At 40.7% G+C, this 13,219-nt stretch overlaps 1 protein-coding gene across 3 annotated transcripts in view; it reads right to left on the bottom strand.

Annotated features, from left to right (window-relative positions):
* Nucleotides 1–13,219, bottom strand: part of EPS8L1 (EPS8 signaling adaptor L1) — a 75,426-nt gene that overhangs the window by 17,329 nt on the left and 44,878 nt on the right. For all 3 annotated transcript variants that reach the window (XM_073656373.1, XM_073656372.1, XM_073656374.1), the window contains 7 exons: nt 9,163–9,221; nt 4,140–4,301; nt 2,290–2,439; nt 2,119–2,201; nt 1,052–1,268; nt 523–622; nt 383–432 (listed from right to left, as the gene is read on the bottom strand). In XM_073656373.1, the coding sequence (XP_073512474.1) occupies nt 383–432; nt 523–622; nt 1,052–1,268; nt 2,119–2,201; nt 2,290–2,439; nt 4,140–4,301; nt 9,163–9,221 (821 nt within the window). The remainder of the gene's footprint in view (nt 1–382; nt 433–522; nt 623–1,051; nt 1,269–2,118; nt 2,202–2,289; nt 2,440–4,139; nt 4,302–9,162; nt 9,222–13,219) is intronic.

The raw sequence follows: 13,219 nt of genomic DNA, 5'->3' as shown, positions 1-13,219 counted from the left end.
GTCTTCATCAATATAACAATGGAAAGTCTAGTATTCTCCGCTGGTGTATATAACCCGGCCACAGACAAGGAGGGCGATCTAGTTCAGGACAGAACACTCCAGATCGGGCCTGGTGGTGACTTGTATCTCAGTCTCTTGGCGTCTTTCATGTTATGTTTGGAGTGGAGACAATATCAAGGACGTCTTGTACTAAACCTGGGTCTGTTAATAGTATAAATACCAGAATACAACAGACAGAAGTCATTCTAAGAGAAAGAAGACTACATATCTGCAAATCAATGAGAGAAAAATCAAGAATTCTCCAGCTCTTGAAACAAACTTGACCACATTATAGATTTATAGTTGCAAAATTGCTTTTCTATTTTGGACTTTTGGTACTCACCACTTCCCGTCCAGCTCTGATAGCCATTGGGTCTTGGGTGTCCCCATCAACTGCAAGAAGATTTGTTATATTAGTTTAATACACAGACCCAATACCAGTATAATTACACTTGATATATGTGTTTAGTGTCCGCTCCTTACCAAATGACTGTCCGCCTGAACTACTCTTCTGTTGCATTTGTGGATTCTGTGGGATTTGCAAGCCCTTTTCTTGTCGTACCACTTGGCTGTAAAGATCATCCTATATAAATATTATTAAAAATAAAATAAACAATAATTAAATATTAAAATAATTTAAAAATAATTAAAAATATATAAAAATAGAATAAAAAAAATAAATATAGCTTAAAATAGGTTGCCCAGGATTTATTTTAAACTTTCCTAATAGCAAGGAATAGCATAAAATAAAAATAAAATGAAACATTAACCACCACTGAATTCCTCTGCAGCACCAGCACTCTGGTGGTCCCTGCTAGTCTTTGTTGACTTTGCTGCAGCGATCACCTGCTGTGCATACTGTACATGTGATTGCTGCAGCAAAGGTAGGGATCACGGAGAGGCAGTGCTGAAACAGAGGGAGGTTCAGTATTGCTTTATTTAATACCCTTACTTGCTTTTGTAAGAAAAAAATTAAATACTTGACAATCTCTTAATTGACAAATCTGGATACCTTGGTGAGACTGCTTGATTGCTGCATCTGTGGGACTGGATTGATAGTGATTTGATGGCTCGGTGAGGAGTTTGGGGATTTTCCGATTCTGCGCTGTGATTCCCGCTGTAGGATCTCTGCTGGGGTGATGTAATGTGTCTGGGGCTGCCATTGTCTCTGAGGCAAGTAGGAGTTGGAGCCAATTAAGCTTTGCTGACTTATCTTCTCTTGGGTGTTCCTTAAAACATGTAAGATGATATACAAGTTATCCAGCTAGCCAGAGACATAGCCACAGGCTTTCATTCACCAAAACTGAAGGTTCTTTTTGATGCCCTAACTTTCTATATACCAGCCAAGGTTAAGCAGCTAGCATCAAAGGCAAATCAATGGAGAAAATGGCTACTCCAGCTTCACGAACAAAGCGTCTTTATTTGTGGGCAAATACAAAGTCCAAGATAGTGGTTAAAAAGTCAGATGAATACATTGTACATAGAAGAGTGAGGATATCATGCGTTTCAAGTGCATTGCACCCTAATCATGGCAATTTTCTATATCCAGGCAAAGACGTCTCCTGTGCACCGAACTACTAGAACATTGACAAGGGTGAGCCGAATTACTGTCCTCCTGTTTCATCAAGGGCAAATGCCTCACTAGATCCCACCCTAGCTGCCCTCTCAATCTAGCCAGTGACCCTCTTATACAGATACACCCCAAGAGGCATGATGTGTGCATCCTTGTAAGATGGTAAGTGGTGATTTACTACTTTAAAATATATTATTGGTGCTCAGGGGAGGTACAGTAATACCCGGCTCCTCCCTTCCTGCCTCTGTTCTCAGATTTTTCAGAAGGAAGATGATGGACACATTTGTGGGAAAGAGGGTGAAGGTTGCAGATTGCTCTCAGGAGTGGTGGAGTTTTTGGAGACCACAACAGTTTGTCCCTGCACGGAAGAGATTTACAGGCCCAAATTATGACCAGTAATGGATGAATACATTATGCACCTCATTATATGACTCAAACAGCTAAGGAAAAGGAGACAGAAACACCCTAAGGTTACATAGATTCAGTACAACCCATTGCTGTAATACCGAAGAGCTGCAGGTCTCTTGGCGTTATCTCCGGTTTTGGAATCAGACACGGCACTATTAATATCTTCACAAATCAACTCCACCTAGAAAAGTAAAAATACATTATCAAGAAATTGACTAACTACACTGTAACCGGTTTATTTCTCACTGTTCTTAATCCAAGCGTCTTACCCCGATGTCATCACACTGAAAGAAGTGAACATCAGCTTTGGGTTGGTATCTCTCCTGGCAAACTAACACCAACAGAGATCGATGCCGGTTTTCCAGGAGAAAAGTATCGCAACGTTGGATGGCTGGGATCATAAAAACTTCCAGCTCCTCCTGTAGACACAAACAAAACATCAACAGAAGTCTCACATTACATATATGTATATTATATAAGAACATATACATTAAATATACACACACACATACAGTACTGTATAAAAGCTTCAGGCAAAAGTCGAAATGTTTTAAAAAAAAATTGAAGTGTCAATAGTTTATTTTTGTCAAGTAGCAAAAGGCAAAGTGAGTGAACAAAAGAGAAATCTAAATAACATCAATATTTAATATAACCCTTTGCCTTCAAACCAGCATCATTTCTTCTAGGTACAATTACTTGCACAAAGTCAGGGATTTTGTAGGATTATAGTCAAGTGTATGACCAATCAATTATACCAGACAGGTGAAAATGATCATAAGTTTTGTTTGTAGGTTGAAACATAATAATTAACAGAAACAGCTGTGTAGACAGGTTAAAACTGGGTGAGGAACAGCCAAACTCTGCAACAATGGTGAGGTTGTGGAAAACGGTTTCATGTCACAAGTCATAGGATTTAGCAAAACTGGAGTTCAGCAACAAGAAACAATGTAGTTGTACTGCATCAGCAAGGTCTCTCCTACGCAAAGATTTCAAAGCAGACTGGGGTGTCAAAATGTTGTTCCTTTGAAGAAGCACCAAGAAATGGGCAATGTTGAGGACTGGAGATGCAGTGCTTGGTCAAGGAAACAATGCAGCAGATGAAAGACACATCATGCTTACTTCCATCAAAATCAGGAGATGTCAAGCAGTGCCCTCAGTTCAGAACTGGCAGCAACCAGTAGAACCCAGCTATACCCATCTACTGTTCAGAGAAATCTGGCCAGAGGTGGTCTTCATGGAAGATTTGTAGTAAAAAAAATAAACTTTCAACATGAAAACAAAGCCAATCAACTGAACTATGCACAAAAACATAGGGGTGCAAAAACTGGCAGCAGGTGCTCTGAACTGTATTGTTGGCTATAACAGAAGTCAGCTTGTTGTCTGAAGAGAGGCCCAATAATGGTGGCTGCAGGCAGCAGTGAAGCATGGTGGAAGGTCCTGCAAGTTTCGGGCTGTATTTCAGCAAATGGAATTGGGTATTTGGTCAGGATTAATGGTGTCCTAAATGCTGAGAAATCCAGGCAGATACTTATTCATCATGTAATACCATCAGGGAGGCATCTAATTGGCTCCAAATTAATTCTGCAGCAGGATAATGACCCCAATCATATAGCCAATGACATTAAGAACTATCTACAGCGTAAAGAAGAACAAGTAATCCTGGAAGTGATGATCTGGCCCCACAGAACCCCGTTCTCACATCATCGGGTCTATCTGGGATCACATGAAGAGACAGAAGGATTTGTGCAAGCGACATCCACAGGAGATCTGTGGTTAGTTCTCCAAGATGTTTGAAATAATCTCCCTTCTGAGATCCTTCAAAAACTTTGTGCAAGTAAATAGAAAAATTGATGCTGTTTTGAAGGTAAAAGGGTGGTCACCAAATATTGATCTGATTTAGATTTCTCCTTTGTTTGTTCATTTTCCATCTTGTTAATTGATAGAAATAAACCACTGAAGACTTCCATTATTTAAGGCATTCTTAATTGTGCAGCATTTGTTCCACACCTGCCTGAGGAGGGGATTTACATGGAGCAGAATGGAGAATATCAGAGGGAAGGGGTGAAGGGTTTGAAGGATCACAAAGTAAAGATCATCTATCACAACCAACAAAATGTACCTTGGACTCCACATCTAGAAGTTTAACACTGGAACTGTTGACTTGCAGCACCATCTCTTGGATCCAGATTCTGCCTTTGGCATCCATCATGTTAAGTTTGCGAATTGCATCTTCCACTGTGTGGACGTCATCTTCTTCATCGATTGTAAAAGTCACCAAATGCTGCAAAACCCCCGAAAAAACAGAAATAGGGAAGGGAATGTAAAAATAACCACTTCATACACTTTTTCAATGGGGAGAGAAGAGTAGCCTACTGCCGGGCACCTTCCATGGAAACAAAAGGATCGAGTGCTGAAATTCAACATGCCTGATCCAAGCCACGTCAGAAAATAAATCAGATGTTTTGGCAATCCATCAAAGTAAGCGAGTTCGGCTAATTTTATTCTAAAGTGTATCAAGGCGAAAAAAGTGCCAGATTGGTAGAAAAGCAATAAAGAAAACTTTTAAAGGCTCCCATACGGAACCTGCTGATATCTGCAGAATCGGCCAACTATCTAATGTGTATGTGGGCCTATCTACTCTCCCCCCAACAGGGGATGTCGGGGGGACAGAGGGATCTGGTTGTTTGGATTTCCAAACACAGATCCTTTTGGTTAGAGAGAAGATAAGAGTCTGCCTTAGATAAGACGTGAGCACTTAGCCGAGCCGAGCGTTCCCGTCTATGGGGGAGTCGGGAGATGTTTTTTTACTTCTTGTATACTACAGTTATATGAAAAAGTTTGGGCACCCCTATTAATCTTAAGCTTATTGTTTTATAAAAATTGGTGTTTTTGCAACAGCTATTTCAGTTTGATATATGTAATAACTGCCTTGAAATGAGGTTTATTGTACTAACAGAAAATGTGCAATCTGCATTCAAACAAATTTGACAGGTGCATAAGTATGGGCACCTCACCAGAAAAGTGACATTAATATTTAGTAGATCCTCCTTTTGCAAAAATAACAGCCTCTAGTCGCTTCCTGTAGCTTTTAATGAGTTCCTGGATCCTGGATGAAGGTATTTTTGACCATTCCTCTTTACAAAACAATTCCAGTTCAGTTAAGTTTGATGGTCGCCGAGCATGGACAGCCCTCTTCAAATAATCCCACAGATATTCAATGATATTCAGGTCTGGGGACTGGGATGGCCATTCCAGAACATTGTAATTGTTCCTCTGCATGAATGCCTGAGTAGATTTGGAGCGGTGTTTTGGATCATTGTCTTGCTGAAAGATCCATCCCCTGCGTAACTTCAACTTTATCACTGATTCTTGAACATTATTGTCAAGAATCTGCTGATGCTGAGTGGAATCAATGCGTCCCTCAACTTTAACAAGATTCCCGGTGCCGGCATTGGCCACACAGCCCCAAAGCATGATGTAACCTCCACCAAATTTTACTGTGGGTAGCAAGTGTTTTTCTTGGAATGCTGTGTTTTTTTGCCGCCATGCATAACGCCTTTTTGTATGACCAAACAACTCAATCTTGGTTTCATCAGTCCACAGGACCTTCTTCCAAAAAGAAATTGTCTTCTCCAAATGTGCTTTTGCATACCTCAGCCGACTCTGTTTGTGGCGTGCTTGCAGAAACGGCTTCTTTCGCATCACTCTCCCATACAGCTTCTCCTTGTGCAAAGTGCGTTGTATAGTTGACCGATGCACAGTGACACCATCTGCAGCAAGTTGATACAGCAGCTCTCTGGAGGTGGTCTGAGGATTGTCCTTGACTGATCTCACCATTCTTCTTCTCTGCCTTTCTGATGTTTTTCTTGGCCTGCCACTTCTGGCCTTAACAAGAACTGTCCATATGTTCTTCCATTTCCTTACTATGTTCCTCACAGTGGAAACTGACAGGTTAAATCTCTGAGACAGCATTTTGTATCCTTCCCCTGAACAACTATGTTGAATAATCTTTGTTTTCAGATCATTTGACAGTTGTTTTGAGAAGCCCATGATGCCACTCTTCAGAGGAGATTCAAACAGGAGAACAACTTGCAAGTGGCCACTTTAAGTAGCTTTTCTCATGATTGCATACACCTGGCTATGAAGTTCAAAGCTCAATGAGGTTACAAAACCAAAAAAGGTGCTTTAGTAAGTCAGTAAAAAGTAGGTAGGAGTATTTAAAACAAGAAAATGATAAGGGTGCCCATACTTATGCACCTGTCAAATTTTGTTTTAATGCAGATTGCACATTTTCTGTTAGTACAATAAACCTCATTTCAAGGCAGAAACATTACTGTGTCAAACAGTTTTTACATATATCAAACTGAAATAGCTGTTGCAAAAACACCAATTTTTATAAAACATTAAGCTTAAGATTAATAGGGGTGCCCAAACTTTTTCATATAACTGTATCTACCAGTGTGATGTGACTTTACACTGCCTTTTTGGCTTTAATTCTCTGCATCATCTACTTTCTATACTGTGTAATATCTTGATAAGCCTGAAACGCGTTGATACACTTTCAATAGAGCTTTGAAAGTGAGAACTAGTGTTGATCGCAAGTGCTCGTTACTTGAGTTTGCGGAGGGTGCTCAGGTATGGCTGGTGCTCGAGTGACATATTCGCTTCCCGCGCCCGTATGTTTCGTGGCTGTTTAGCAGCCACAAAGCATATGTATGTCAGGCAATCTCTGCATGTTGTGGCTGTCTAACCGCCATGAAACATGCGAGTGTGGGGGCTTGAACATGTCACTTGAGAACCGGCGATACTTGGTGCATACTCGACCACCCTTGGCAAACTCGAGTAAGGAGGACTTGCGCTCATCACTAGTGGGAACAATTCTCTCCTGCATCTACAGCAGCACGGCATAATCGAACCTTCACTTTTATCCCCCTACTGATCAATATATATGAGCCAACGGGACTCCGGCAGAAGGTTTTTACAGACAAGACTTACATAGGTTTTGTGTTCTGTAGACCACACCATCAGATGAGCAGGGATTCACTGAACTGCAATACGTGAGAATTTTTGCCTCTACCCCCAGTTCTCATTTTTTTCTGCCTGATCCAAATATGTGGAACTTTTCCGAGTTTAGACAATCTCAACTAAACTCAACATTGACATTGGATGTCAGATGCTTCTATGGCAGCTTTGTATGGACCAGTAAGACGGTAAAATTACAAATCTGGACTAATCACAAATTAAACTTTTGGTTTCATGTCAAGATTTTATTTATAGGCGCAGCAAGGTTCATCCCGACTATTAGATCTAGCCAGATTAGCATAATACGTGTACAATGCACGGCCAGGGATTAGTAGTCAAGCCCTGATGAAGCCATTAGCGGGTGTGCCAGGCATTGCCCACTGACAGACACTCTCGTATCGCTCACTATTGCTGCTGTTTCTATTCTCCATCCAATTACTCATTTTCTTTTCTTCACATCGGAAATGCAAATATATCACTTGGGTGGGGCAAAAGCAAAAAACCTTGGTTAGTTAAAGCCCGGCCTTAAGGCTATTGTTGTCCTTGACGTCAGGCTCCCGTCTCACATATAAATAACTCCCACATCTGACACATGGAGACATCTTCCAAGTGTTTATGTAATGGTGAAAGTTCAGAGCAAACTTATGTAAGCGGAAAATATTATCTAGGCTAAAACAATGGGGGGTGGGCAATGTACGGGATGGGCCGCGGGTGCAGTGTTTTCATGTGGCTGCAGTAAAATCATGCAAGTTATAGTAAAAAGTTTAGAAAGTTTATTTAAAGTTCACTTCTCTTTAGGAGTCCAATTTTGAAAATGTAAGATCTTTAGTGTATGTACAAAGGAAAGCCCCCAAAAAAACGAGTTGTAGTATATTGCTGACCGAATGCAAAAAAAAAAAATTGGGAAACAATTAACGGCTTCCGTAAAGGGGTTGTCTGGTTCCAACTCAGACAGAGCTGATCATTGGAGGTCCAAGCAGTGAGACTCTCTGTGATTAGCTTTTCTTACAAAACAAAACAAAAAATCTAAATCCTCTTTAAGAAAAAAGAAGAAATGGTCACTATGTTAGGGCAGTGCTATAGTGGGTGTAAAGGTAGCAGTCACACCCAGGCACAGTGGCACAGAGTAGGTTGCCAACACTCAGGGCATGGTAAGTATATGGTGCCTCAACCTGTGAACCATTAGCGCTCCCGGAGTTCCTTCATTTCATTAGTCTAATGTTAAACCCCTTATCCCCCAAAGCTCACGAATTGTATCGAGAAAAATATTTGTCTTTTTCTGCTTCTTTTCTAAAACTTTTACAATTAAACACCTTTTAATGTAATAATTTGAGTACCCTAGCCTTATCCTTAACCCCCAACCCTAGCTCTGGCCCCAAGTCTAACCCTAACCCAACTAACTTTAGTCTGAAATTAACCCAAACCTTAAACCAACCTTTAACCCTAGGGTTAGAAAAAAATATTAAAAACAGCTCTTCATAATGAAAGAAGACATTATTAATCCATGTGAACAGCACTTGATTCAATGCAGGCTTTTTTCATTTCATGCTAATCTTCTATCTTCCTGTTACGGCTTATGCAGAGAACAGCCATAGAAATTAGTTTATCATCGGCTGCTGCGCTCTGCAACTGAGATGACAAAGCTCTCTGTCATTTTGGTTGCTGCCTAGGCAGAGCGCAGCAGCCAAAACCAAACTCATCTCACCTGCTGCACTCTTCATAAGCTGCTCCACGGCAAAATTTTGCACCCAATAGGGATAATACCCCCCACCCGCACGCTACGTCATGAGAAGACACCAGTATGAAAAAGGCACATGGGAGGTGGGGCATATAACAATTGAGGAACATGACCAATACAGGGGAATTTATTTTACTTTTAATAAACCTGAATATTAGGCTCATTGCTAATAACTGGTTTCATGTCAGATATTTGTCAGAAGCGACATTCAGCCGACAGACTCTTTAATAACAGAGGAGTCTATGGGTCATTTTACTGTGACATCTCATGCCGAGCGTGGCGAAACAATGAGGCGTATGACTCCGATGACACCACAATAGCGCAGCATAAGGGGGATTGTCATTGTGCACATAGTTCCTCGGTGATTCACTCGCACACTTACATTCACTTGGTATTGTGACACATCTGCCATGATGACATTGGAGTATTTCTTCCTTTGTTCTGTAGACAAAAAGAAAAAAATTAATGAAAAATAATTCTATAAATGTATGATTAAAAAGTGGTTTCACGCACAGCATTCTTTGGAAAAACACTGCTACAATTTTTATGCCAAAAGCAAGAAGTGGATTTAAAAGGAATGGGAAATATGTCTGTTGTGTCTAGTTACTCAGTCTTATGGTTGCAGGGGATGGATTAAACCATAATTACCTATAAATATGCAGCGTTTAGGCTATTTGCAGACAGAGGGTTTTTTGAGTTTCTAGTGGAAACCGCTTTAGAAAACTCTCCTTTTTTGGAGAGTTTTTGGAAGTTTTTTTTCTTTTCCTGATAAGTTTCCCAACTTGGTTTTATAGAGTTTTTGGAAGAGTTTTTCTTTTCATTATATAATTCCTGACTTAGTTTTAAAGAGTCTTTGAAAGTTTTTTTTTCCAGATTAGTTTTTCATTGGCAAGTGCCTAACTTAGAGCGGATTTCATCAGGAGCCACTTTCAACAAATAACATGCACTTTTTTTTTATAGTAGGTTTTTTCAACACCTGAAGTAGGAAAAAAAATTGAACATGTAAACAGCAAAGTGGTTTTACAATAGAACTGACGAGGAAACATCTTTCAAGTGTTTTTGAGTGATTTTTCAGCCTCTTTTTGAGCAGATCCGCTATAAAAAAAACTGCTTAAAAAATTGTGCATATGCCTTTAAAAAAGTTCTGCGCCCCAGATATAACATCATCGTCCTATTTGGGCTCTAAGGAGCTGCAACCATCTTATCCCCAATGATTTGAACAAGTTCCAGCAGCAGTTACATAACTTTTGGCCTGGAGCTCTGGGTAGATCAGATGCTGACCTGGCAAAAAATAATCTAGGATGGGGTTGTATCAAAGAACAACCCTTTAAATAAACACAGATCAGATTTGACACTGCCAAATGAAGTCATACTCTCTTAAAGGGAAGCGGTCATCTTGGAAATGTTGTGTAATCTATGGGCAGATGTTATAGAGCAGGGGAGACTGAACAGATTGATATATAGTTTTCTGGGTAAATATTTGTTAAAACTTTTCCTGCGTTTAGCAGTCAAGGGGGCGGTGATAATCAGCGATTGATTAGGACCGCCCCCTTGACTGTTTAACTCAGAATAAATAAGGATATGTACCTACAGAAGTTTTTAGAAAGTTTTTTGGAGCAGAAACTGAGCGAAACCTCCCTAAGTCCACTTCCATATCTCAAAACTAGGTTTAGGCAAGTTCACACGGAGTCTTTTTCAGTTGAAAGTGGCGCAAAAGTGGTTAAAAAAAATGCAAAACAACATTGTTGTGCACATGATCCATCTTATGTCACTTCTTTCAATCGCTTCAGGGTTTGGAAACAGTTAAAAGAAGTAGAATAAGTGATATACTCATTCTTCAGGTGTCTTCTGTCGGGAAGCTGCCTGCGCGCTGAACTTCACAGTATGAGTGAAAGACACCAATGCAAGAACGATGGCGAAACCGCCTCGGGAAAACAACTGCCGCCGGTTTCCTGAAGCATCTTTGCCTGGGAAAACCTTGGTGGCTGCACCGGCATAGGAGTGACACAAAGTTTTTAGAAAACTGAAGTGGTTAAAAGAGGCTCAAAAGCCTAAACATGTGCACAGCAAGTCATTTTTACATAGAAATAAAATGTTTATTTTGAGTGTTTCCCGGTAGGTTTTTCAGGCGGTTACCACCTGAAGAAGAAGTTGTGTGCACATAACCTTATACTAAATCTTTCCCCACACCTATATATCATTCTGCTCTATAACATTCGGTAGGCGGGTCAGACTGCATGTTCAATGTGACAGGTTCCCTTTAAAGCTTGTTCGGAACAGGTCAGTTTGCATTTCTTGAACGATAGGAGTGAATTCAGCAACGGCGAAACAATAGAAAGATTTGCTTACAAACAAGAGTCTGGAAAAAGTTACAGAAAAGCAAACACTGCATGAAACAGTCAAAGGCATTGTGGCCGGAGAAAGGTCCATGACTATTTTCGTCTTCCTCATCACTTCTTGCAGACAGGAGAACCATTCAACAAGCATTAGATATTTCCAGTAAGCCCACTATCAGTATTTGGTCAGTATTTTTTCTCAGGAGTGGGAGACCAAACCAGGTGAGGAACAATCAGAGAAAAGGTAGAATAGAAACAAGTCACCAATTCTGCATTTATCACCCACTCCTGAGAAAAAATACTGACCGAATACTGACCAAATACTGATAGTGGGGCCATTGCATTATAGTCATTGTTTTCATTCTCTTTCTTTCGTACATCATAATCAGGGCAGTCATCTTTCCGGAGCTTATGTATAAAGCTATTCACAAATATAATTTTCAGCAGCCACATGATAACAATAGTTTGGATATATTCAATGACTTCTATGAGACAGTGTTACGGGCATGCTCAGAGATCTGTGCAGAGGTCATTGTGCAGGGAGGGAGAGGAGGTGAGCTGTCACCATTACTCATTGTGAATAGTGGATCATTTGTTATCTATATTTAGACATGACATTTCATTGTAGTCCTGTCTATGATAATACTGTATACTTACTAACTGTCCCGGATTTCCTTGGATTTCTGGGCTTAAAGCAATAAAGTTTATTAAAACCTTATTGAAAAGTGGATTTTCCAGGGTGGGCTGAGAGTGTTCCCTGGAGGAATGGATGTGGAGTTAAGGCAGGACATAAAACGTCCCCAGAAATTATTGCAACTGTGATGAGTCTGCAGAACGGGAAGTGTCAGTCTATTGTGACGCGCCGAAAAAACTGCAAGATTTTTTTTTCTTAATACAGTAATATTGGAAAAATAAAAAAAAAAGTTGCCAAAAATTCTTAAACAATATGTTTAACATTAAAACTTGACTAAAACCTCTGGCAGGTGATTGACAGCCAAATCACCTCTAGCAGTGCTGGGAAGAGCCATCCTAAGGTGGTACCGGACTATACTTTCACCAGCGCTTAGAGGTGATGAGCTTTAAATATCCAGCTGGAAACATTAAGGAGGGACCTGACTAGTCTGGCGCCAACCCAGGCCACCTTCTCGTAGTGCTACTGCAGGTGATTGACAGGTTAATCATCTCCATAGCAGCACAGGGAAGAGCCGGCCTAAGGTGGTACTGGACTAGTTTTCTCCCAGCGCTTAGAAGTGATATGCTTTAAATATCCAGCTGTGAATATTAGGATCTGACTAGTCCAGTGCCACCCCCAGCTGCAGGTGATTGACAGGTTAATTATCTATATAGTAGCACAGGGAAGCACTGGCCTAAGGTGGTACTGGACTAGTTGTCTCCCAGCGTTTAGAGGTGAGGAGCTTTAAATATCCAGCTGGGAACATTAGAAAGGGACCTGACTAGTCCGGCACCGCCCCTGGCTGCAGGTGATTGACAGGTTAATAATCTCTATAGCAGCACAGGGAAGAGCCAGCCTGAGGCAGTACCGGACTAGTCTCTTCACAGTGCTGCTAGAGATGATTGACAGGTCTCTCCTTATGTATACCTGTCAATCACCTTTAATAGAAAACATTATCCCATATGTCCATGGGCAGGCGTGGTAGTTGGACTTCGCCCTCCCTATTCTGCATCCTACACCACATGCTTCTTGCCTCCCAGGATTTCCCTCCCACCAGCCTAGAAGTCAATACTGGAACAATAGGAGAGTTTTCTAACAATGTAATTAGGGAAAGGAATGTAAGATGGAAGCTCTGACAGCGTTCTGTAAACAGGAGCTCATTGCTGAGGAACACACCTAAATGCACAGAGGGCGAGACAGGTCAGGTCTCAGAAGACGACAGCAAGAACTCATCCTCATGTAGGACCACCAGTCTTACTCATTTTGTCATAGTGGCTGATTTTTCTTAAAACATCCATTACAAAAGTCCAAAATCACTTACAAGGGAAGCCAAAGTGAGCCCAAAATGTCATGAATTCCAATGGTCTCGAATGCAGTTTTGCCACAAACGGTTGAAAACTATGCGAAAAATTAGATTTAGCAAAAAATTG

The sequence above is a fragment of the Phyllobates terribilis genome, unplaced genomic scaffold (assembly GCF_046119375.1).
Source record: "Phyllobates terribilis strain yellow unplaced genomic scaffold, ASM4611937v1 Scaffold_12__6_contigs__length_324123572, whole genome shotgun sequence".
NCBI classification, from domain to species: Eukaryota; Metazoa; Chordata; class Amphibia; order Anura; family Dendrobatidae; genus Phyllobates; species Phyllobates terribilis.
Note: the sequence above shows the minus strand (reverse complement) of the source record. Positions and strands in the feature narration are given on the sequence as shown.